At 43.3% G+C, this 25,123-nt stretch overlaps 2 protein-coding genes across 16 annotated transcripts in view; one reads left to right on the top strand and one right to left on the bottom strand.

Moving 5' to 3' along the window:
* Positions 1-25,123, bottom strand: part of MCF2L2 (MCF.2 cell line derived transforming sequence-like 2) — a 156,304-nt gene that overhangs the window by 54,584 nt on the left and 76,597 nt on the right. For all 15 annotated transcript variants that reach the window (XM_069024090.1, XM_069024098.1, XM_069024099.1 and 12 more), the window contains 2 exons: positions 24,021-24,124; positions 22,512-22,600 (listed from right to left, as the gene is read on the bottom strand). In XM_069024090.1, the coding sequence (XP_068880191.1) occupies positions 22,512-22,600; positions 24,021-24,124 (193 nt within the window). The remainder of the gene's footprint in view (positions 1-22,511; positions 22,601-24,020; positions 24,125-25,123) is intronic.
* B3GNT5 (UDP-GlcNAc:betaGal beta-1,3-N-acetylglucosaminyltransferase 5) lies at positions 1,203-22,471 on the top strand. Its single transcript, XM_069024104.1, has 2 exons — positions 1,203-1,311; positions 17,196-22,471. Exon 2 carries the CDS (start codon positions 17,537-17,539, stop codon positions 18,671-18,673), a length of 1,137 nt encoding a protein of 378 aa, XP_068880205.1. The 5' UTR covers positions 1,203-1,311; positions 17,196-17,536; the 3' UTR covers positions 18,674-22,471.

The following is a 25,123-nucleotide window of genomic DNA, read 5'->3' as shown; positions in this document are numbered from 1 at the left end:
CCTTCTAAGGTGAACTGAAGATTATAAAGAATTATATTTTGTCTTACTGCAGAATCAAACAGACAAAGAGAAATCTGGGAAGGCTGCTATAAAGTATTTAGTCATTCTAGGTACAACAGGAGAAAGGAGAGATCAAGTAAAAAACTCCTCAGGCCTTGAAGCTTCCCCAAGAAAAACCTGTATTGCAAAACAACACATCCTTCTGTAGGATCATCAGCTGCTCAGGTTTTACCCTTGCTCTACTTTTGCTGGGTGACCTTGACAACAGTATTCCTATCTCTATTTTCTCTCTTGTGTGTGAAAAGAAAACAATTCCTTGCCTCACAAAGATGTTGTCAGGTTTATGGCTGTAAAGTGACAAACAGACCCTAATTGTCATGATATGCAATAGCTAAACTTCTATGAAGTCAATGATGAGGTCAGGAATGATTCAGATCAATCACAGTCATGTGAAAGAATGGGAGATACACAATGGGTTTGTGTTTGATATTTATAGTCAGTGAGAAATCTATGATTCTGTGATTCTATGAAACCACACAAGGCACAGCATTGTTGTGGCTTTTCAACCAAATCTGAATGCCATTTTTAAATCCAGTTTTTCTCTTTACAAAAGTTTGGCAGAAGTGTATTCAAGGAAGGCGCGCTCATAGCACTTACTTTGGTTTATTTTTTAAATACTTCTGTCTTAGTCCTACTGCCCACGGAGACTGCCTTACTGTTGATGTTCTTCAATGAATCAGGCATTTCCCTCAGGCTGGTGTAAGAAAGTCACCAAGGTTTCATGGGGAAGGTAGAAGACAAGGAGAAACCCTAAATCACACTTTCTTACTCCTCCGAAGATTCCCAGCAGGAAATGAGACAAGCAAGTTTCACTGTGACCTACAAACTAACTACCAGCAATAAGATGTTATTTGGCACCATGGAGACTTGAGGAGCAATTAGCTAAACTTTTATGGCCTCCCTAAAAATTTTTTAAGATGTAAGTACTTTAGAACATCTATCACATCACTTTTAGCACTCTGAGTGTCAGCGCAAGACTCAGTTTTCCCACGTAGCACACCGCGGTTTCACCCTCACCACCTCCTCGGGAGCAGGGCAGGCAGCACCGCGGGCGGGCAGGGTGCTCGCAAACAGAGGGAGCCCAAGCCAAAGAGGGAGCCCGGGCCGGGCGCGGGGAGCGCGGCGCAGGGGGCGGAGCCGGTGGCTCCCGGGCCGCCGGAGCCCATCTGCTGCCGGGGAGCGCGGTGGCCCGGCCTGTCCCTGCTGCCCGAGGAAGCAAGCGGAGGAGAAAGCAGCTCTCCGGCCAGTTCGGTAGGTGAGGTGCGGTAGGTGGCTGCTGGGTGCCGTCCCGTCGCCGCTCGCGCTTTCCTAGCTAAGAGCTGCCGCCTTGATCGTTCCTCTAATGGCTAAAGCGAGTCGCCGGGTAATTAAAATTAGCGAAAATATTCGGATTTTCTAAATGCTTTTCCCCCCGTCTTCTCTGCCTGGCTTCAGGGATTGTAAGAGCTGGTCTGTTCAGGGAAGGAGAGCGTCTCACTTCTCCGCGTTTCAGGAATTGCGGTTCCCTGCTTTGGACAAACGAGTTTTCCAACTGCTTTGTTTCCAAGGTTTCGGTGCAGACCGCATCCATTAACGCCGTACGCGCCTGCCCCTCTCCCATCCTAAAGAAGGATTTTGGGATTTCAAATTCCTCGGATAAACGAGACCCAAACTTTAGTGTAGTTTTGATGTCTGTTCTGCGTAGCCTTTTAGCAGATTCCTCCCAACCTCTGATTGTTTGGCAGTCGATTATGTTTAAGAAAAAACAAAAAGCGGGGGCAGAAAATGATCAGGCTTTTTGTGGCACTTTCAGGGTCTTTCTCATGCCCTGAGCCTGCGGTGAAAAAACCCATTCAAAGGCGCGCCGTTTCCTCCCGCCTCCTGTTCCAGCAGCCCCTCCCGGCTTCCTATTTCTCCAAACTACTTTTTTTCTACAGGAAAAGTGTAGGATTTTTTTTCTTCCTCCACTTTTCTCACACAAGAAACTCGCAGATCCGGCTGGGAGTTTCTCCGCGCAGCCCTGCGTTGCAACACGGGGACGCGCCCCCGAGAGCGCCGGGGCTGCCGCCCGCCCCGGCCTCGGTAGCGCCTGCGGAGCGCGGCCGGGAGCGGCGCTGCCCGGGAACGTGGGCACGGAGGCTGCCGCCGCCCCGAGCAGCTTTTGGGCACTCCGTAGGAAAAATCGGCAGGAGAAAACGCATTAGGCAAAAGGAGAGTCAAAGCTTTCAAAAAGGGCGTTTGCGTTAAGCAAAGCTAAAAAAAGAGTATCTTTTGGGTTTTTTTGTCTGTGCTCTTGGCCAGGCTGCGGAGCTCCCAAGGGGGATGCTGGCGGCGGGGGGTGTGCGGGGACGCGCCCGCCGGCTCCCGCCTTTGTTCCCCCGAAGGGGCGCCCGCAGCCGCATGGCTGGAAGCTGTTCCGTGCCTGCCGCCCCTCCCAGGCCGCTCCCGGGCTCCGCGGATGCCCCGGAGGATGGGGACGGGGGAAGGCGCGGAGCGGGAAGGATCACCATCGGTTTGCGCAAGTCTGGGGGTCGCGGGGCTGCCGGGAGGCGGCAACAGCCATCGGGGGAAACCCCGTGGGGTCGGCGGGGTGTCCTCCAGCCCGCGATTTTCCCAGTATGTTCGATTCTCCTGGGTTTCAAAGGTTTCGGGAGAGCTGGGGATGCCCTTGTTACGCGCCGGGAGGGGGGCGCGGGGCAGAGCCGCGGGTTCGGCCGGGTTGGGGGCGGCGGGGCCCCAGGAAGGGGAGAATCGCACTGGCTCAGCGGGGAGCACAGAAAACACCTGAGCTGTTTTGGGAAAAGTAGCTTCGTTAACTGCTTCTGCGCAAGATCTTGGGAGTATCCCGAGATGGGAGACTGCCATTACACCGGTGTAAGCAACTACACTGAGTGCAAGACAAGGATGAGAACGCCTGTAACTATCTTGGCTCGGCAAGGCAGTGGAGAGCTCGGTACGTGCTGCAGCATCCTCGTCTCGGGACTGCCCAGGCTCATGCGTGAGGATCTCTTAGCAGCAGTGTTGAAACTGCCAGTGCAGCTGTTGAAATCTGGTTTGTATTGATGCTGCCTTGTTCTCACTTCTCCCCGCTTCTTGCATTTCTCCTAGCAGTTGGAAAGGGAAAAGGATGGGGCTAGAAAAGGAGCGAATTAATTTTTTTAATGGAAAAATATCTGCAGTCTAAGGGTTTTTCTCTTTTCTTGTTGAATAGGGCAGGGGACAGTAAGTCACTGTTGGTAACAGTCATGGAATATTCTAGCAGTATTCCAGAAGGCTGGACTGTCACACAGAGCTGGGTGTTTCTCTGACATTATGGAAGTTACTGGTTGTTTTGTACAGAACTATTTTCATAGAAGTCCACCATCTATTATATACAGAAATGTAGTATCACAGTAAAAATGTGGGCTTTTTTGCAGGAAAAGTTTTGGGGTTTGTTAGTTTGTTTTTCTGCTTAGAAATATAATAGTATCTGCTTACTGGTTGTCTTCCACTGAATGAAACAAAACCGTATCGCTTTCTGCTTTCTCTGAGATCCCAAATTATTGAGAAACAAACTGGTTGCTCCTGCTGCCCAAAGCAGTAGTTGGGACAGTCTCTCTGACATCTGGCCAAACTGGAGTAGTGAGTACTGATGCTAGGAATGGTAATTCACCTAAAGATTAGGGAGAAGCATGTGGAAAACCCTGCAAGTCATCGCTTATCATTGGAAATGCCAGTGGCTTATGTGTTTGGTGTCACTCTGCACCTACAGTGTTACGGCATCCAGGATGTCCTGAGCATTGCCTCTGCCGTGGTTATCCCTCTGTACCTGAGCAACTGTCTAGGTAATCCTTTAACTTGAAGATGTTGGTTACTGAAAGTACTGAAGTGCTGAGGGGGTTTTGTTGTTGGGAAACCTCCCTGTGGCATTGCTGTTACTGCGGTGGATCTGGCTGGGCCTTGGAACTGGCAGAAAGAGGCAGAGGGAACCACCAGAACATGATGGATTAGCATTGCACTACCGGCTCTTCCTTCCACACGGCCCTTGCAGAGTTTAGTCAGATACCTTCCTTAGCTTCCTAGGATGTGCACCTCTCAAGTGAGGCTATCTAATTATGAAACAGACCTCAGTAATAACTAATCTTTAAATTGCTGTGGAAAGCAGCATGGCCCACCTCAGTCAGGTTGGGCAGAAGTGAAAGCAGGATTTTTCACTGATAAAGGAGACATATTATTTGGATTCTTTGCAACATTTGGGAGATTGTGGTCCAGATCCTGAACTGAGACCTGTGCATTCCTGAGTCTTCAAAAACTGAAATAATAGTCATGGATACTAGAGAGGGTCCCTTCTTTCATAAGTTTGCCAGGTAGGACCTTTGCCCCGGCAGCAACAGGGAGAATGCTGTGGAAGGATTTTTGCCAGATGACACTTGACTTAAATTTTGTAGTCAATGAGGAAACCACCACAATGCATGGAAGTAGGATGATGACATGCCTTGATTTTGGAATTGCAACTTTTTAGAATGAACCTGTACCAGTCCTGAAGTTTACTGGTTGCTTGGTTGGCTGCATAGTCTGATCTTCAACTCAGAATTGCTGCTTGGAGATGCTGTGGCTGCCACATACCCAAATAACTCATAAAATCTAGCAGATCCCAAGGCTGCTTAAACAACCTGCAAACAGAAGACCTCGGAAGAAGAGAATGTTGTTGTAAGCAAAAGCAACTGAGTTGGCAGGACTGTTGAAGAGGGACACACAGGTACACACTGCAAAGACCACAGGCTGTAAGTGTTCCTGTCTTGGCTTTCTGCAAGGCAGTTTCATGAGGTCAAGGTTGACTGTCTGGTACTAACTCCAGATTTCTGAATGTAGTTTAAGACTTGAATAAAAAATTGTCACCCAGAACTCCCAGGAATGCTGCCATGCTCTGAAGGTACACTGCCGCCTTTCAGGGGAGGTAGGAACTTGGGAATAAAGAACTTCTTTTGTCAACACAGAGCATATTGTTGGAGGTGCTTTGGGACGTGGCTCTAAGGGAAGGGATTTAATTGGTCCTTTGCAGTTAGAGCTAAGGAAAGTTTCTTCAAATTGAACATGCTGTTGGCCCGCTAAGACTGCTCACATTTCTTCTCCTATTGTATCCTGCATCATTTGTTTCTTCCAGTCTCACTTCCACTAAGACCTGAGGAGGCTTGTAACACAAAACTGGCCTTTTGTCTTAGGGCAGAAAACTTAGTTTTTCTTGTTCTTTAAACTGCTACTCATCAGTAGCAATTTACATACAGTGCTGCAGCCCTGTGTCCTCAGCCCCTGATTAGTTGTGGTTTTGTATGGAATATGAAACAGGCAGAGGAAGGATGAAGTTTCTGCTACTTGACTTGGTTAACTAAAGGATGCTTAGTCTTTAACTTTGCACTGTGCGCCAGACTGTGCAACCCATGTGTTTTATTGTTAAAACCACACAAAGTCTTTCACAACTCTTCTTGTAACTTTCCTGACTTTCCAATAACATATTTATTCACTACATTTTTGGTAGGAAGCATTCTAGTGGGTAATAAGGGTGGCAAAGGTACCATAGTTATGACTAATTGTTTTCTGAGGTTCTGGCTGCTTTGTCAGCAAGACCTGAGTAAAGTCCTGTGGTAATTACAAATACTGGCTTTTTAGTGCATTGTTCTCGAAGTTCAGCTTTTCTAGAACGATCAGGCTTCTTTAGCGGCGTCTTTGTTTTCCCTTCTTAAGTCATGTCTTAAATCATCCCTGCCTTGTAAGCTTCTGCTCCCATCTTTGCAGCTTTCTTCTACAGTCCACAGACTGGTGTTTTGTGGTTCTGTCTCTCACTGAATTGCATTTGTCGTTTCACTAAAGTAGCCTCACAGCTGTTCCTAATCTGGTGCTGTGTGTATGCCAGTGCTGTAGGTAGTTAGTTACTTTCTTGGCCGTACATTGATCTTGCAAATAAGTGTGTGTGTATATATACACACACATATATATACACAACAGACATGTATTTTTATATATGTAAAAATATTATTTTACTGGCTCTTGATGTTATTGACTAGTGTGACCTATTATCCCTTTCTCCTAAGCTGAGACAAGTACTTCTGGTTAAATGCAAATACACAGGTTCCTTCATTTAATTTACAAAGACTGTAGTCTTGGACAAATCCCACTCCTTATTAAACACGTTGGGAGTGTTTTGCAGCTCCTTTGTTTGACTTTTCTTATCTGATTTGCATCTTGAAGCTAGGCCTGAGGAACTCTTTGCTTAGTCCTCTGTTTCGTGGCTTGTTGTGGCTGTTTGTTAGCAGCTCTCAGGGAGGGCACTTGAGCCGTGGTGAGCTGGAATTGCAGGATGCTGTTCCTCAGGGGCTGCAGCTCTTGTGCTTCTCGCAAGTGCATGAGGTGGGGGAGGAGAGGTGGTTTGCTTTGCTTTTTTGCCATGAGCCTCTGCTCTTCCAGCTCCCCATATTTAATAACAACAAAAATCAGGCAAGTATCTCCTGTTCAATCCCTGCCCTTGTTGCATTGCAGAAGAGGCTGTATAAAAGCCAAAATTCTCCTTAGTTCCCACAGAAGTAGGAGAGGATTAATGGAATTCATCCCACCCCGTTTGCAGACAGGCTTAAACAAAGCCTTGCATCGCTATTATCCCAGCCAATCTGCAGCTCCTTTGTATATGCTGAAGTGGTTCTTCATCCACATTATCCTAAAATCTGAGATGCTTACATCTTTATGGCTGGCTTGAGGCAGTCATGGAGACCCCCAATATGCATATAGAAACCTTCAGTACTGAATCTGTTTTTAAATTTTCAGAGAACTATCAGCTTGTGATGTGAAATACTTGACTGTCTTGAAAACTTTAAAATGTGTAAACTACATTAGAACCTTGAAACTTATGAAATCATATAAAATAATTGAAATTAAACATTTCACTATTGAACTAATGGAAAAGGATAGCTGGATATATGAATCCAGATCTCATAGAATCAGTGCTAAATCAGTGGTGAAACATTATCTTCTCTGGTCCTTTCTGCTGGCCAGCTCGTCCAGTACACTTAGTACAGTGAAACTTTGCTGTCTTCTATAACCCTCTCCCCTAACTGACAGTCCCTTCCCAACAAGTGGGATCTTTTGATACGAATAGAGATTGGAGAACATGAACCTTACAGGTTTGAATAATGTTTGTTTGTTTAGCTGTTTGGTTACTCAAACTGTCTCCTGTGCCTCTTAACATAATGTTTCTTCAGTTTCAATGCTACAACTATTCCAGGCTTTTCTTAGGTCTGTGAAGACTGTAAATGCTTTCAGAATTGAAAGCTGGAAGTTAGGAGAAATGGACAGTCTAATGTGTTGCTATTTCTAGATAATTATTTGCCTCAAGTTAGGGTGACTCTTTAGCTGAATTTAAGGTGCTGTTTGTGTAACTTTAATTTTAAAGTAGTTAAAAATGTGAGTTCTTTAACTTCTGCTGGTACATTTTGAATGACTGGTACTTCATGCTTTTATAGAAAATGTGTGTGTGTGTGTATATAGTATATATAAACTTCACATTTACACAGCATCTGCATGTGTTGAAACAATTTTATCAAATTACTGCTGAGCTACCCCAAATGGCAATTAATCTCTTAAGAAAATAACTGCAGTACAAATGCTAAACAAGAAGTGAATAAGTGATCAGATAGGCTGCTTGCTTGATTCGGATAGATGCATTTCCTATTAATGAAAGAAGACATCCCACTAGATGGGATTATGCAAGAAGCAGACAGGGTCATTAATAACCTTCCTCTTCCCTCAGCCTTGAGCAGAATACAGCACTTCTCTCTTTCAGCTTAAGAGCTGGTGGCAGCTGTGCACAGCAGTGAACGGGAGGGGGTGAGAATGAACAAGGGCAGACTCTGTTCAGGGCCAAGGAACAGTGGGCAATGACTGTCTGTTCTTAAGTGCATGTAGGCCTGTGGGTGTATGGAAAGATGGAGTGGCTTGGGCTATATTTGCTCTTGGTGGTCTCAAGAGGAAGCCTTTGAAGTGTTGTGGTAATGGCAGCTCCACTACGTTCATGGGAGGGGATGAGCCATTAGGGGTCATCTTAAAGAGGTTCTCTTCCTCATTGTCATTAACCAGAAAGCTCATATTTTATAATTAATTACATATGCATGTGCTTTCTTAGATGTTGATAGAAGTATTGTTCTTCTCCACAGAGCAGCATCCTATAGCTTAAATTACTAGACCTTTGTGTGAGTGTGTGCTTTGCTCGAGGTACAGCTTTGTGCCTGGTGGATTCAGTGGAGCATTGGACCTGGTGCTTGCTGGGTGTGTCTGTGTGGTGGGGAAAGCATGGCCTTGAAACTGCAGACCTGGACACCTCCCTGACAACAGAGCTGAAAACCAGGCTATGGTCCTGACTGTGTCACCTGGGTCATCAAGATGGAAGAGTCTTTAGCAAAAGTGGCGTCGGTTCTGACTTAGGGTGGGAACCAGCACTAGTGTTCTGCAACCCAGCTTTGTATGCGGTTTGCAGGGTACAAGCAAACCTGTAGGTTTGTCTCCCTGGGCTCTACTTGTGTATTTGGGAAAAGAAACTTGGAGGAAAGGATTTGATGCAGAAAAAGGTGATGCAGGACTTCGGTCATGCTCAGTTGTCTATAGAGCCTAAATGGTGTCTGGATGGTAAGTCAGCATGAGACTTGGCTGAGGTGAATGAGCCATGCTTAAGAGAGACAGGCAAATTTATGCAGTTGAACTGATCTGGGAAGTCTTGATGGGATGATACTCTGCTATGTGGACTCAAGAGTTCACCTCTGGTCTGTGCTAACTTCAGTGTAGAACAGGGAGAGTTAATCTAATAGAACACTAAGAAAACCCACCAGCTCCCATACCCTGTAAGTTAACCAGTGTATTTGACATTTTTAATTCAACATGTTTTCTCATCACTGGTCTACCTGAAAGAGAAAAACACAATCCTTTGGCACAAAAACACCCTGTATCCTAATCTAAAACTGAATTTACAAATTCTCATTTGTCTGTCTTCCAGCCTCAATGCCCATATGGCACACCCATGTAACATCCAAGCTCTTGCTGCAGTATGGGACATCCATCTGGAGTTTGATGCTGAATTGGGATCACAGGCTACAGTAGTGTCTTAGGAAGAGGGATAGACTGGGAAGCAGATGAGAGAATATTTACTCTGGAATGAAAATCTTAAAACCTAGAAATGGCCGTGGTACAATGGTGTTAGCCTCCTGTTTAAACAAGCCCTTCACACACTTTCTAACTCACTGCATTTTTTAAAAGTAGTCCTACTGGGCAAAAGAAAGGTTTCTGAGAGTCCCCATAGAAAGGCAGCTCGAACTAGTCTTACAGTTAGTGGTGTCAGTCTGAAATTTGACTTACTCTTTTACTTTGGCAGCTAACATGGAAAAAGTCTGCTTCAGAGAGTTGTTCAGCTTGATCTTCAGGTATGGCCTGAAGACTGGAACAGAAATCACCTTAGGTTTGTGGGGAAAATAGGCAGGAAATAACATCTCTAGATCTAGCTGCAAATAAATATTTGAATGGGCTTAAAACAGCAGCAAAAAAATTATTGGTTAGGTGGGGCCCTGATGTTGTAGATTTTCAACTGGAACATGCCATGAAACAGGGATATTTAGTATTAATGCCTAACTAGGGAATTTGCAAATTCTTGTCTTCCAGTGTTGTTTTGTACTGGACCCTTAATATTTCACAACTGCTTTCTCTAGTATGGGGAAAATAGTTTTCTTCTATGTTCAGCTCAAAGTGTGCCATGTTTAATGGGATGTCCTTCTTGCAATATTGCCTGCAATACACTTTTGTAAAGAGGTGAATACACTAATGTGGGATAGAAAGTAGTGGCAAGTCCTTTGTAATGCCTCTTGTGGTCCTTGCCCACTTTTGCAGGCAAGCTGTGTTTGTAATATCCTGGGAGTAAGTGATATTATAATCACTAGAAAACTCGTTACACCACTTGCACAGAAGCTTCCAGATAAGACTCCAAATACAAACAGAAATATCTACTGTAAAATGGAGAGGGAGGTGACTTTCCAGAGGCTGTACTAATGAGGTAGCATTAACAGCTGCAGTTAATGTGCTCTGCCCCTTTCCTACCTCCTTTTGCCTTGGCACAGGGGAGTAGAAAGGAATGTGTGCCAGTCTCATATGTCTTTAAATGCTTGCACTGTGAAAGAGAACTTACATAAATTCGGACTGCTGCTCAGTGCATCGTTAGAGCTCATTGCTGCCAAAACAGATGTGGTGGGTTGTACAATAGGTGCCATTACAGCCTTTGTAGCTGTGTCTCAGAGCTCTGACTTGTCTGTGTGAGAATTAAGTGCTTAACTTAACTCTTCTCAGAATATGAGGACATGTGTCCTCAATCATGTCACTGCCAGACTGAAACTTCAGAATATTATCCTTGCTCTCACTGCAAAGAGCAGGCTCTTCTCACCCAATCTGCTGCATGCAAAGCAAAAAAATTCATGTTGGTGCTTGTGCATTTTATGCAAAATCCCTTGAACTAAATGACTCATATTTTGGAGACTCATGCTAGAAAATGCCATCCTTCCTTCCAGCTTGTATGGGGAAGAGTCTGCAGTGGATATGGGAGGTTAAAACAACTGAGAATTGCAGTCTAAATGTAGACTGATGCTTGAAAGATGTGGTCCTGCTCCTCTCCTGCCATCTCCATAGTGGCTGTTTTGTGCAACTGATCTTGATGAAAGCAATTTAAGAAGGCAAATCTGTCCATTCTGGCAGATGTCTCCATTTACCTCGGCTTGTAGCAGCTGGGAAGCTTTCAGCTCATTTTAGGGGAGACTGAAGAAATCACTCTTTCTTCCCACCCAATAGTTACAGTAAGTGAAAAACCTCTGTAGAAACTAAATCTCTATTGGCAATTAGCTGCTTCCTGGCAGTGCTAAGCATTTGCAACCTGTTTCTGCTTCCAGCCCTGAAGGAATTGAACTGCTTTACTCAATTGCCATCTAAAGCTTTGCCATCCTTTTAATTTCTCTGCCAACATTGCTCAGCACTTGCAAGTTTTAGCCATCAATGAGAATCAGCAAGTGGGCACAGCTTCAAATGGCTCATTTTTCTAGGTGTTGTTGTAGTTATTCTGATACAGAATTTCCCTGGAGGAAGTGCTGTGCTTCAATGCCCATTGTTTTTAACAAGGGGATTCCTCTTGACTGAGCAATTTCAGAGTCATTTAAAGAGTTCGTGTTTTACAAAGTGTTGGATGTTCACCTTCATGGAAAATCAGGTGTCTGTTCAACCTGAGAAGTCCTCAACATATGCACAAAGAGCATGTAAAAATGCTGGTGTACCATCCCAGAAATCTATACCCTGAGTAGGATTTGCAGGCAAACTAAAGAGCTTGCAGGTGAAGCCTGCATAGGAGGTTGCAGAAGATGGGTTATATGTTCTTGAAACAAAAATTACAAAGCTACTGTCAGCCATTGATGCATTATGTTCCTTATTGATGCAACATCTGTGACCTGATTCTAAACTTTTCATAGATCTTTGGAGCGCTGAACTGTTTCTTTTTGTTAATTCCATTGCCATTGTGACCATATTTTCCTACAGAATATTTGGCTGAATTAGCTTCCATTTCTCAACAGTTTGGACAGAACAAGGTGTAACACTGGAAGTTTTGACATTACTTGAAATTATTTTCTTTGCAGGCTGTTTGTGATCTTTTTTCTTCTTGGTGCTAGCAAACTATGTAGGAAGGCAGACTTAGGTAAGTAACTTACTGCATCTTTTCTCCTGAAGTGACCTGTCACTATGGCAGGAAGTCTTAGAAGTGCCAGGATGTAACCTACTTAGTATTTCTGTTCTGCTTTTTGTGACTCAGCTCCCATAAAAGAGAAACCTGGAGATTAGTTTCAAAGCAACTACTTAATATATAAGAACTTTTCAAATATTGGGAAGTGAAGAAGGAAGACATAGGCTGGGGAAGAGATGACAGATAACAGGACTTGTGAAGACATGTCAGCAACAGAAAAATTATCAGAGGAACCTGGGTTACATAATCTTGTAGCTAAAGCTGTAACCAGCAAACTCCATTCAGGCTTTGCTCCCATTAACTTAGACACATACTTTCTTAACCTTCAATTAGTCAATCATAATGAAAAATCTTGATAAACTTGTGTATCAATGGCTTATTTGATGTGTGAACTTGACTAGATTTCCTTTGGACTTTGGGTGTAAACAGTACATAAATCAATACTAGAGAAGGAAGACTTCAATTTCACAGGAATTATAACTGTTTAAATTACTTCGAACATGGCAAAAAAGTTTTAAATTCTACTTAACAAACAGAACCCTCAAGCATATCAAGATGTGTTCTTTGAACCCCATAGCCCCTTTCTAAACAGATTTTGACAGCTTCAAGAAAATCCAACTCTCTTCAGGATTGTCCCATCCTTATACTAGGTTTGACACACCTGTCTGAATTGAAAGCTAGGCAGTGATAATCTTGGCCCATACAGCTGTAGCTGCAGCATATCTGCCTCTGTCACCTCTGTGGTTGGGCACATTCCTTTAGTGCTGTAGAAGTTGTGTTGCAGCTTAGAGGATGTCTCATGTCACCCTGTGACATCTGATGTCAGGATGGAACAAGCAGGATGGAGTGCAGCTGAAACAGGAGGGAGCATCTCTACAGTGTGCCTTCTAAGCTGGGCATCCACTCCAGTGTCAAACAAGCTGGTATGGAGTAGCTCATGTGGCAGAACTATCCTGACTTCAGAGCAAAAGCCTGTCCTAGGGCTTCAAAACTTCTGTAGTACCAGAGCCTGGCAGTAGCCTTAGAACTGAAAAGATGGAAAGCTTTAGAAACAATGTATGTTACATCTGGTTCTACAAAAGGAAACCCTTTAGTCATACTGTGCACTTAGGTTAGGCACAGCTTGACCTCAATTAGCCACTTTCTGATACTTTCTTCAGGGATTCAGCAGGTTGCTTTTGGGGGGCAAGAGGTTGGGAGGACCTGAATTTGGATTGCTGAGCAACTATATAAATTCCAGAGCTGTTGCAAGCTGTGGAAGGTTGGTGTGGTAAGGACAAGAGGGAAGGACTGGGGGCAGAGTGAGTCTGAGGCTGCCCCCAACAGCCAAGGACAAAATATGGACATAGAAAGCAGCAGCTCTTCAGGTAACTTCTATTTGGAAATAGGTAATGTTTGAGGTCTTCAATCTTTCTGGTAGGTCTTCTGAACTTTAACCAAGAGTTGCTGATGTGAAAGGGCCAGTTGCTACAAGTTGATTGTAAAAAATGGTTCTATTTAAAATGTTTCCTGGTATATCCTGCATTGCCTGGCAAAGCCACTTGTGATCTGAACATATCTTCTGACCTAGGTGGGAAAAATAACTATACATTATGATCTTTGTCCTAAAATACATGTTGTGCAGGGATGTGGTGTATTGAAGCCCAGCTTGTGTATGGTACCACATGACAAAATTCGTAGCTGGGAGTTTTGAGATGTTCTTTCTGTCTTAGTTGGTCTCTTGGGTTTAGGTTTTTATCAGAGTGGTGTTGGAAAAAATCTCCACGTAGGATGTCTTTTGTGTGAATGTTGTCTCTTTGTGGTTCTTTCTGTGAGGGTCTGTGCCTCTGGTGTTTCATGTCTAGGGTGTCTCTGTGGTTTTTTAGGATGTCTCTTGTCTGTCTCTCCTTAGCTGACTTTCCAAAACTGTTCTACTTCTATCCTGAAATAAACTTCATACTGACTTTTTTCAAATATTGACTTCTGTGAACAGTTAAAGTAGCTCCCTAAGGATTTGCTTTCCCATAGTGGTCACTCTACAAACTATTGAGTTTGCAAGTCCAACTATGCCAGCTCCTCTTTCACTCTAGAATATACTCCAAATGCAAAACACAGAATAGTGAACAGTTGCTACAATGAGTCATGCTTCTGGTAATATTGAAAGGTTAAATAACAAACTCCTTTAGGAAAGGCAGGATTGCTACAGGATGGCAAAAGCCTGCAGTACTTGCAACTGGGGAGAATACCACATGCAGTTCTAATCTTAAAGCTGCCGGAAAGGAAGGCTCAATCTCTCTCCAATCTTAGAGTGAATCTAACAGCTTTCAACCACAAGTAAGAAAATGCACACCAAGAGGAAAAAACACCTTAATTATGGTCAGAAAAATGACTGTCAAGCATGGTTTTGTCTCTGTTCCATGGTGTTTCCTCTTGCTAGGGAGAACACACTGGTGAGTTGGATTATTTTCTTTTCCTGGAATGACGAAATTTAAATGGCAGCAAATAGCTCCCGTGGTGTCTCAACCTGTTTTCCTTTTAAGGGAAGGAGAACATGACTAAGCCTGAAGGCTGAGTCTTGTAAATGGGCTATAAAAAGTTCTGACAATCAGAGAGACTCTACTTGTGCATTTGTACCTTTGGCGCACGTCTCCATACTTTTTTTGGAGAGAGATGGGCAAGTGGGTATAGACCTCCTTACTTTTCATCAGTATTGCTCATCTGTTGTCACATTCTAAAGTTTTACCTGAGAGGTATTTTTCTGAGAAGGATTCTGAACAACTTTTGTCTACTAATGGTTCATCTAGTTCTGCTGAACTAGAACAAGAAAATAACACTCCAGACTGTTCCAGCCCTTAGCCAGTTAATTTTCTGGCTTGTTTTTTCTCCAAGGAAAAGCTTAAGTTCTCTTTCCGGCATCCCTGACTTCAGGAAAGGGTGCTAGGAAGCAGAAAACTGAGTCTGTGCATGTCTCTTGTCCCCTGCTAGCTGCTCCATATTTAAAGCTGTTTCCATGATGTGTTTTGTGGTCGATTTTTTTGGTGTGCGGGTTTGGTTTGCGTGTTGTTGGTGTTTTTGGTTTTTTCTGGAGGCTGTTATTTTTCCCTAGGGGGAAATAACTGTCATGTAGGTTAGTTTCACTGCTAGCTCTCAGTGACCGTGTCCTTTGTATCTGTGGTGTTGACTTGTGTCCTTTTACCAAATGGCACGGGCAGTTGCAGACTGTTTCCCAAACTTATCCAAGTGTAATCTAAAAAAGTTGTATTTGGTGATGAGTATCCCTTGTTTACCAAGGTAAACTTTGCTTCGTGTGGTTAAATAGATTGCCTTGTGCTGCCTGTACTTTCAGTCCTCTGCTTTTATCATGATAGCAGTGAACAACCTGACTGCCTGGTATCTTCAGACACACTCCTTCAAAAGAAACTACCAAATATTGGGATTTCTATAACACTCCAGCTTGTCTGCATTCCTGTGCTTCATCTGAAACCAGAGTAAGCTTTGCAATAGTGTCCTATTGTAAAGTTGCTGAGTTTATAACTCTGAAGTGCATTGTTTAACTTCATGTTTCCAAAATAAAAAGGGTTTAAACTGATGCTATAAAAAGCGCTGACTGACTTTGATTCACCAAACTGCCCATACAGCTTTTCTGTTATGCATTACAACCTGCAATCCTCAGAAACACCAGTGCATTATTTCCATTTTGAGCAGCTGGTCCCCTTCCTGGAGCACCACAAAATTGCCCCAAGTTTTCTTATCGCTGTATACTGTGTTATGTTCTCTCTTGCTATCTAGTTGCAAGACTTCAGATGGCTAAAGCAGTTTCAAAACATTTGTGCTGCACGTAACTTCTGACTTGAAAGCGATAGCTTGTGCTCTCTTGCTCCAGGGGTTGTTTCTGTGCAACAAATGCTTAGTTTGTGGGATGTCATTCCTTACGGTGCTAGTCTTACATTTCTTGCTTGACAGCTATTTTTTGCTTTTTACGGGATGAACAAGCAGTTGCTACTTCAGGCTGTTCTTGTTTATTACATAGCAGAGACAACTCCGGCTACAAGGGCAAGAAGGCTGGGCTTGGGTGGCCTTTTGTGCTTTGGATTCTTCACTTAAACCCTAGCTGGTGGCAGAGACAGCAGCGCTGAAGTGTGAGCTGTGCGGTGTCGAGAGGTGTACCTGTGGCAGGGTACCTAACGAGAGAGCCGGTCCGTGCGCCGGTCCGTGTGTCGGTCCGTGTGCCGGTCCGTGTGTCCGTGTGCCGGTCCGTGTGTCCGTGTGCCGGTCCGTGTGCCGGTCCGTGTGCCGGTCCGTGTGTCGGTCCGTATGTCGGTCCGTGTGTCCGTGCGCCGGTCCGTGCGCCGGTCCGTGTCTCGGTCCGTGTCTCGGTCCGTGCGCCGGTCCGTGCGCCGGTCCGTGTCTCGGTCCGTGCGCCGGTCCGTGTGTCCGTGCGCCGGTCCGTGTGTCGGTCCGTGTGTCGGTCCGTGTGCCGGTCCGTGTGCCGGTCCGTGTGTCGGTCCGTGTGTCCGTGTGCCGGTCCGTGTGTCGGTCCGTGTGCCGGTCCGTGCGCCGGTCCGTGCGCCGGTCCGTGCGCCGGTCCGTGTGTCGGTCCGTGTGTCCGTGCGCCGGTCCGTGTGTCGGTCCGTGTGCCGGTCCGTGTGTGTGTCCCCTGTGCCGTTTAACCGGCGCACCCCCGGCGAAAGCTGCCGGGCTGGGGGGTGCGGTAGCGGCCGGCGCGGGGGCTCGCGGCCCCTCTGGCGCCGCAGCCGTTGGGCCCAACGGCCGCTCCCCTCAGGCCGCTCCCCTCAGGCCGCTCCCCTCAGGCCGCTCCCCTCAGGCCGCCGGCGTCGGGCACAGCAGCGGGGCCGTGCCGGGGCTTCGCGGCGGGGACGGTGCGGGACGAGGCCACCGCGGCGCCCTCAGGGCTCGGGGGGAAGGACCAGTGTGCGCAAGGGGGTGGCGGGGCGGGGACACGGAGCGCTGCCGGGCGCTCGCCTGGCACTCGCTGCCCCCGGAGCAGTCGCAGGGCTCCGCCTGGCTCTGGGTCTTTAGCAGACTGCCGGCCCAAAAGGCATTTTGTAAACCCGGCCATTTGTAGGGTGCGGCGCTCTCCGAGCTTAGAGGAACTTTAAAATATTGTAATCTGCCGGCTAATGGCAGTGGGGGTCTAAGACAGAGGTTTCTGTGTCTGTCTCCTCTTTCACTGGCCTCCACAAGCTTGCTCCGGGCCACTGACCGCCTCTGACTTGCTTCCAGTCGGTTCTTTTCATATTTTGGGGAGTGAGAGGGATGTGTGTGTGGGTGGTGATGGGCAGTGACTGAGTATTCAGCTCATTTCCATGACCAAACCTAAAACTAAATGTGTTAATAACAGCTCCCTTAAACTTTTCTCCTCTCCCCCCTTCAGAATTGGCAGGTGTTCATCTTCATGAAGGAAAGAAACACAAGAAGGTCCGATTAGAACTGTAGTGTTTGCTTCAAAATGCCCCAAAGGGAAAATACTCATCTGCAAGTCTCATCTTTCAAAACTGCCTGTGTTCTTTCAATCAAAGAAAAACGTTTTTTGAGAAAGATGACTTGTGAAGTCTGTGAACAAAAGCTGTCTTCACAAGGATACTGAATGAAAGACATCATGCCTTACAAGGGACACTTATCTTGAAGGGTGACACTGTGCTCTTACACTAAAACACAAGCACTGTAAAAACTCTGATCCTGAACAAGAATAAGGACTATAAAAACTGCATCAGAATGTTTGTTAGTCCCAGAAGAGTTAGAAAATGCCATTTTTTGCAGCTATGTGCCACTTGCTTCATACTGTGTCTCATGATTTTTTGGGTACCGTTTGATAATCACATTGTGAGCCATATGAAGTCCTATTCCTACAGATACCTCATAAATAGCTACCATTTTGTGAATGACAGCCTGTCTATCAGCAAGGATAACCTGAACAGAGTATCAAGCTACCAGTACTTGATCAACCACAGAGAGAAATGTCAGCAGCAGGATGTCCTTCTCCTACTGTTTGTGAAGACTTCTCCTGAAAACCGTCATCGAAGGGATGCAATTAGACAAACCTGGGGTAATGAGAAGTATGTTCGTTCTCAACTTAATGCCAACATTAAAACTCTTTTTGCTTTAGGACGACCAACAGACCATCTGCAGAAAACACAGCGACAAAGAGAACTTGAGCTCGAAGACCAGAAATACCATGATTTGATTCAGCAAGACTTCTTGGATACTTTTCACAACCTTACTCTTAAATTGCTTTTGCAGTTTAGCTGGGTGAATGCCTACTGTCCTCATGCCAGGTTCATTATGTCTGCAGATGATGATATATTTATCCATATGCCAAATCTCGTTGCTTATCTCCAAAGTCTCGCACAAATGGGTGCTCAGGATCTCTGGATTGGTCGTGTCCATCGCGGATCCCCTCCCGTAAGAGACAAGAGTAGCAAATACTATGTTCCATATGAAATGTACCAGTGGCCCTCTTACCCTGACTACACAGCAGGAGCTGCATATGTAGTATCAAATGATGTAGCAGCTAAAGTCTATGAGGCTTCATTGACTCTGAATACAAGTCTTTATATAGATGATGTTTTCATGGGTCTCTGTGCCAATAAAATGGGAATTGTACCACAATATCATGTATTTTTTTCTGGGGAAGGAAAGGCTCCATATCATCCCTGCATTTATAACAAGATGATGACATCTCATGGACACGTAGATGATCTTCGCCAGCTCTGGAAGCAGGCTACAGATCCCAAAGTTAAAACGATTTCTTCAGGGATTTGGGGTAGAATGTACTGCAGACTAGTCAATATTGTGCTTCTCTGTAAACTGTACTATGTGGACACATATCCTTGTTCAGCTGCGTTTTCTTAATACTTGAATATCTGCATTGAAGATCCACTGAGCCAAGACAGAGCAACAACGTTTTAGGTGTTTATCCAAAATATATGTAAACATGGAAAGAGGTAAAATTTACACATGAATACTTGGGGTGGGCAGAGGGAGAGGAAGAAGATGGTCCCAGATCCTGTTCAGAGACTTACTGGAATAGCTCTCCTGTTGTACTTCAACTTTTTACATTGTAGGCTGTTTTTTTTACACTCTTCAAGGGATGCAAGTCTGGATTATAAGTGAACTATAATGGACTTGACTTCTAGACTTTGAAATGCTTGTTGAAAATGTCTGTTTCTTTGAACTTGTCAGTAAGTCTTGATGGTTTTTTTTAAAAGCTAGGTGAACTAAGACTTGGCAAAAAAAAATCTGTTATATCAAAATGGAGTAGACCTTTCAAAACACGAGGAAAGTGGAACTTCTGGCTTGATGAATGAGACTATCACAGTAGCTTAAGGCAGTGTAAACTCTCTACAAATATTCACCATTTCTCAATACTTCATACAAAGTCTGTCTGGACCTGCACAGTTGACAAATAGTGCTAGAAGTGAAGACCTGCTACAATTGTTTTCTCAAAGTTCCCTAAATCTTTGAAATAGCGAAAGAGTGTTTGAATGCCCTCTGACTTGGTGATTTTAAGTAACAAAAGAACCGCCATTAGAATGTGAAGCTATAAAAGTCAAACACTACTCATGTAACTGGTTGGGCTGATATTTCTCTGTCTTCTGAAAACTGAATCAACGTATTTAAAAAGTTCAATTTTTAATAAGCATATAAGTTAAATTAGTTTTCTTTTAATAATGCTTCTGTTTTCCAATATTCTAGAGGTGAAAAGCAAGCAAAAGTGCCCGAGAATGTTACACAGAGCTAGTTTAAGACTTAAAGACTTCAAAAAGCAAATTTTCATGCTTGTCCTAACAGCGAGGGAGGATATTTTCTGTACAAACTTTGACTTTGCATTGAAGGGATAGGGAGATGGTGATTCACAGAAACTCAGTACACAAATCATAATAACTAAAATGTTTCTCATGAAGTCAAAATTGTCTTTAAAATTTCAGGGTTGTTTGTGTCCACAAACCCCTGTACCTTGAATATATCTCAATGTTAATATCACTTGCAAAGGAACAAAATACCTGTGCTTTCTAAACCAAAATAGAGCTAATTGATGTGCAAACTGCAGCCCTTATGAGTTGTCCTGTGGTGCCATAAAGATACTGCAGAGAACCAGAGCTGTAGGCTGTCTGCAGTCCTTGCACAGCTCAGTAAAGGTGCTTCCACAGACTCTCAGAACAGATATCTTAGTTGCTAATTGCCAAACCTGTGGTAGCTATACAGGACTTGCTAATTTGAAGCTGTGAGTAGTAAACTTGGTTTAACTACTGCTACTGCTCTTGAAGCTGTGCTGCAGGTTTTCTGGTTGGAATGGATAATGGCATCTGTCAGTGTAGACAGAATCCAGAGGGAGCTTGCTGACTGTTCTCTAAGCTGTTCAGATGGAGGGTAGCTACTAGACTTAAGTCAAATGTGCAACTTTCTACAATTGGTTTTGCAGAAGGAAGATAATAAGATTCCTAACTGTCTCAAATATTGGGCATATAAAGAGCCCACAAATAAATCATTTATCATTGTCAGAATGACCGAAGAGTATAACAGCTATTTTTCAGAAGGAACAAATGCAGTTCCTTTTCTTGCCTAAACAAATGGATAATAGTACTGGGGATGTAGATCTATATAACCTGTTGCATACAGAGAAAATAAATGCACATATAGAGAAAGTATTATTCTGTATTGAAGGAAAGCTGCTTCATCAGATTTCTGACTTGTTGTGAGCCATTTAAATCAACAAAGCTGCACAGCAAAACTCCACTGATAAAAGCCACCCTGTTCACTGAAGGGAAAGAGGGTCTTCATATGCTATGCAGTATGCAACCAAAATGTACTAGTAAGACTATAGTCTTCCAGCATAACTATGTGTTGGGATTTGTTTTCACTTATACAAGCAAAAGTAAAGTAAGCTTTAAGTAGCTTTAACCAGCTAACATCTAAAATGCTGCTTAAATGTAGTTGCCATTATCTGAAAGTCACTTTTGACCATTGAAATACTTTGTTTTACAGTTGGTTTGAGTGTTGTTTGGATTGTTTCTTAATCTTAAAAGGGCCTTGATGTTTGTAGTATGCATTTTCTTTTGCTGCAGTGAAAAGAAGTTGCTTGTTGAATAAAAAGGAAAGCATGAAGGCACTCCTTTCAAAAAATGGAGACAGAGAAGACTTCATATTTTCTGATTGTAAACACAAATTAAGATTTGTACACTTCCATCAGGAATCTTTTTTAACAATAGTCTCGGTGCTCCAATGCAGGGCTGGTACTTCTACAAATAAAACTGTATCAGCCTGAATGGTCACTCCTCATTAAGAGTTTGACATTGTTGCACAGCATATTTAATGCTAATTTTTTTTTTTACCTGTTTGTTTGGTTTGCATCGGTTTCCCTTTGATATTACTAATTTTTATACAAAGTATTCAATATTTATTCTTAAACTTTGCTCTGTACTACAGAAAGACAGTTGTTTTGTAAAATTTGTTTTGAATAAACAGACTTATTTCTTTTAAAAAAACCTAAACAATACAGCAAAGGTAAATATCTCTTGTTGCTTTCTTTGTAACTGACAGGATCAGTTGTGATACTTATAAGTGTTGTTCTGAGTTCCTTTTTACAAGAGGACTTCAAACTGCCCCTCACTTTCCCCCTGTCCCCCCTGTGGGCAAAAGGCAAAACTGGTGTTCCCAAGAAAAGAGAGAGCTCACAAATTTGTTTACCAAGCTTCTAGGTCTAAAGCTGTATAAAATTGCCAGGTATTAGAAGCTTAACCTGTTGTTAATGTTATAATTTGTATGTTCTCTTCAGGCAGCCATTCCTCTGGAGATGTGTGTCTTGTCTACACAAGATTTCAGATCATACTTTGCACCTTTGGAAAAGTAGCTGATGGTTTGGGGACCAGACATGGTATTTTTATAGGGTATAATTAAATTTAGATAATTATGATTTGTATGTCTCTCCAATTTGTCTGACATAATGTATCAAATTAGGGTTTTTACAAAGGGAGACAGAATTTGCATCAGGTAACTCCAGTGTATGAGACGGGTATAACTTAAGTATGAATTATCTAAATGATAATGAAGAAGACAACAGAGGAAATGAAGTCAGAATTGTGGCATTTGGCTTCTTGCAGGGTGAGTTTTGTTGTGGGTTTTTCATTTTCTGGGGGTTTTTTTAATTGTTCCCTTTGGCCTAGGAACTGCAGTTTAGATAAAATTGGGTTTGCTTAATATTTTTTGTTGAACTAAGTGATGATGAACTAATGATGCTTTAGAATGCATCATTAATAATCTTTTTCTCGAGATTTTGCAGAAACTCTAGCTTGCAGTGAAAAAGCCCAGAAGCTTCTCAGAGGTATATAGTCAAATGTGAATATTCCGAACACTATGAGATGATCTTTAACACTGGGGTTTTTTGTAAACACATGCAAGGCTTATTCTAATGACTTCTTCTCTCACATCTTCTAATTAATGCTTCTAAGAAATAAAAAAACCAAAACCCGTAAAAAAGCCCCAACCCAAACAAAAGATGACTCTTGCTTGCTTTTCTGTCTGACAGACTGGGTATAAACGCATGGCTGTAAGCATTTCAGTGACTTCATTATTGGTAATTATTTATTAATCTTGGTGAACTTCAAATAAGTTGTAGAGAATGTACTATAAATGCATTAACTCGCACTCTAAGAAGAAAAAAAAATACAGTGGCTCATATATGCAGCCTTACCTCCTCCTTGTTGACAAGTTCTCATCACTTTCACTGGTCACCAGGACTCTGCTAGATCCTCCTTGACTGGCTTCATGCATCACTTCAATCTGAATGAGAAGGACATGTTAAAACTGAAAATACTGAATTGCTGATGCTTTTATTTAGAGAACTTTAACTCTTTGAAAGAATAAAAAAAGATCCTACCCAACCTAGTAAGTCACTAGACAAGTTAAAATGATTGAGTTTTAGATGTGCAGAAATATCTCCTGTATATTTATATTCTCCTTCCTTGCTCAGTGTTGGCATGGAGGCATTCCTTACTGCAGGCAAAGTCGTTACATTCTTGCACCACAGGAGGTGAATTATCTCGTTGTGTAGATAATTGCAGGCATAATAATCTGTTCCTTAGACTCTACAACACTATTATTTTCATTTCCTGTCTGAAGCCAACCCAAAGATTTTACATTTTCAGAGTTTTTTGTAGAATGCCCTACGGAGAAATCTGGGAATCCTCCGTGTGCCTCAGAAGTTTCTGTGTCCCAGCACCAGTGCTGGCTGAGGCAGTGCTGAGCACAGGTACCTGTGCAGAGCCTGTGCCCAGGCTGCAACAGAGCTTTTGCACAGCTCCAGTGTTTATTTTGATAAACACTCACACACTCCCTTGTCCAGTCTTGCAGAGTTGAATCATTTCAAGGGCTCTCCAGGCAAGTTTTAAGCAGGCTTTTCCTCCTTTTGCCTGCAGCTTTAAGAGCACCAAGCACTACTTGCACTTACTCAAAAGCCAATCTCTTTAAATTCAGTAAAACAACCCAGCTGCTGAGTTTGCTGTTAATCCAAGCCAATACCTAAATCCCAGCAGAATCTAAGTTCTTTGGCACTTGCATTTTTAAGGGCTGATTCTGAAGAGGGAAAGTAGTTGCCTATCTTACATTCTCTATTGCTAATTTTTTTAGCTGGTTGATGATAATGATGGACTCCAGTAATAAACTGTCCTCATCTGAGCTATTATCAGAACAACAGGAGGGAAAGGAGGGGGCACATGATTTGCAGTGTAGTCTTGGGAAGTGGATTTAAAAATGAATGAATGAATGGATGTCTTATAAAGCTTGTACCATGTTGCTGCATACACCTAACTACGTGGGAGGAATGCAACTGTGATTACTGATGAGAGTAAAACTAATTCCAAAGTCACTTTCTGTGAGTTTAGACAAAGGGGAGACCAGCTGTATGTTCCTGCTGATAACCGTGTTTTATTCTGTGCTTATTGCTGAAGTTGTGGGCTGTGTTGGCCATTTCAGAAAATGGACTGCATTTAATTTTTGCTTTCAGCTTTAGAGGAGTAAAGATGAAACATATGAGCAAGTCAGGGGTGTGGATAACAGAAGAGTTGGGTTAAAATAGCTTGTTCTTATCAGAGAGTTAACTTAAATATGTTCCAATTTCCAAGTATAGGTATGTAAATCTATATTTATGTGGTTTTGAGTTCTCTCACAATATGGGCTGTCCCCAAATCACAGGTAATCCTACCTTAATTCCACCTTTTGTCTTCTTAATGCTTTTCTTTTTTGATAACTCTACTTCAGAAATGGTCTTTGGAGGGCAGGAAATTTCTGTGGACCTCCTATTAGTAGCTGAAAGAGTAAAAAAGAAAGGAACATTACAAAACGTGTGCTATAAGTTAAAATTCTACTTCCCGAAAAGTGCAGTGAGCAAAGATCCTGACACATCGGTGGTAAATGAGACCTGGCTTAGAGAACTGAGTTGTGCTAGCACAGTGATGGACCAGCTGGCACAAGGGATGGGTTCCCTTGTTCAGTGCTGCACTGTGTCTCAAATTGGCATCTTCACCTCCACGTTGTAAGGATTGCTTTGGTTTGGCTTCCCCTGGGAAAACCATCTTTGGGACAGCACAGGTAAATGTTTAGCCAGCTGTACCAATGCTTGGGTAATTGTCACTTGCATGTGTTGCTTGTGTGGGTTCCCAAAGAAAGGAAATTTTTTTTCTGGTAATCGTTTGCTGATGTTGGATTAAAGGATTGCTCCCTGTAAGGTTTTGTTACATGAACAACTCTCAAAAGAGTAATCACAGGAGCTCAGTCAGTCACAGTGACAGGTATGTAAGGCCAGAGAGTCTGAGGATATTATTTCAGAATGTGCCCTGTTGTGTCAGGTTTGGTGACCCTTGCAGGCTCTGAAACCCCCAGCTGACACTCTGGTGTCTGAAGCTACTTGGACAGTCATCCTTAACAACATAACCACCTGTGCTGAGCCTGCTGTCCAAAGGAAAGGATAAGAATGAACTGTGAGAAGGGGAATCATACATTTGGCTTGAGTAGAAAATAATCTCTGTTAGTTTTATCTTTGTTTTGGATTGATAATGAGTTCACAGCACATGCGAGTACAAGGCCAACAGCACTCTCCTTTTTCTTAGTTGCTGAGTTGATATGGGCAGCCATTCATGTCATGGGTGAAAACATGTATGAATGCCAAATGAAATGCTGAAAGAATCTGGGTCAGGCAATAAAGAACAAAATTAAGTCCTTTTCATTTTTATTCTGTCAGAACTTTCTAACTGAGCAAGCACTTTTTCTAAGAATAAAAGCTGATGTTTTCAAATGCATCTGGCAACA

Source organism: Aphelocoma coerulescens, chromosome 9, assembly GCF_041296385.1.
Source record: "Aphelocoma coerulescens isolate FSJ_1873_10779 chromosome 9, UR_Acoe_1.0, whole genome shotgun sequence".
Classification (NCBI taxonomy): domain Eukaryota; kingdom Metazoa; phylum Chordata; class Aves; order Passeriformes; family Corvidae; genus Aphelocoma; species Aphelocoma coerulescens.
Note: the sequence above shows the minus strand (reverse complement) of the source record. Positions and strands in the feature narration are given on the sequence as shown.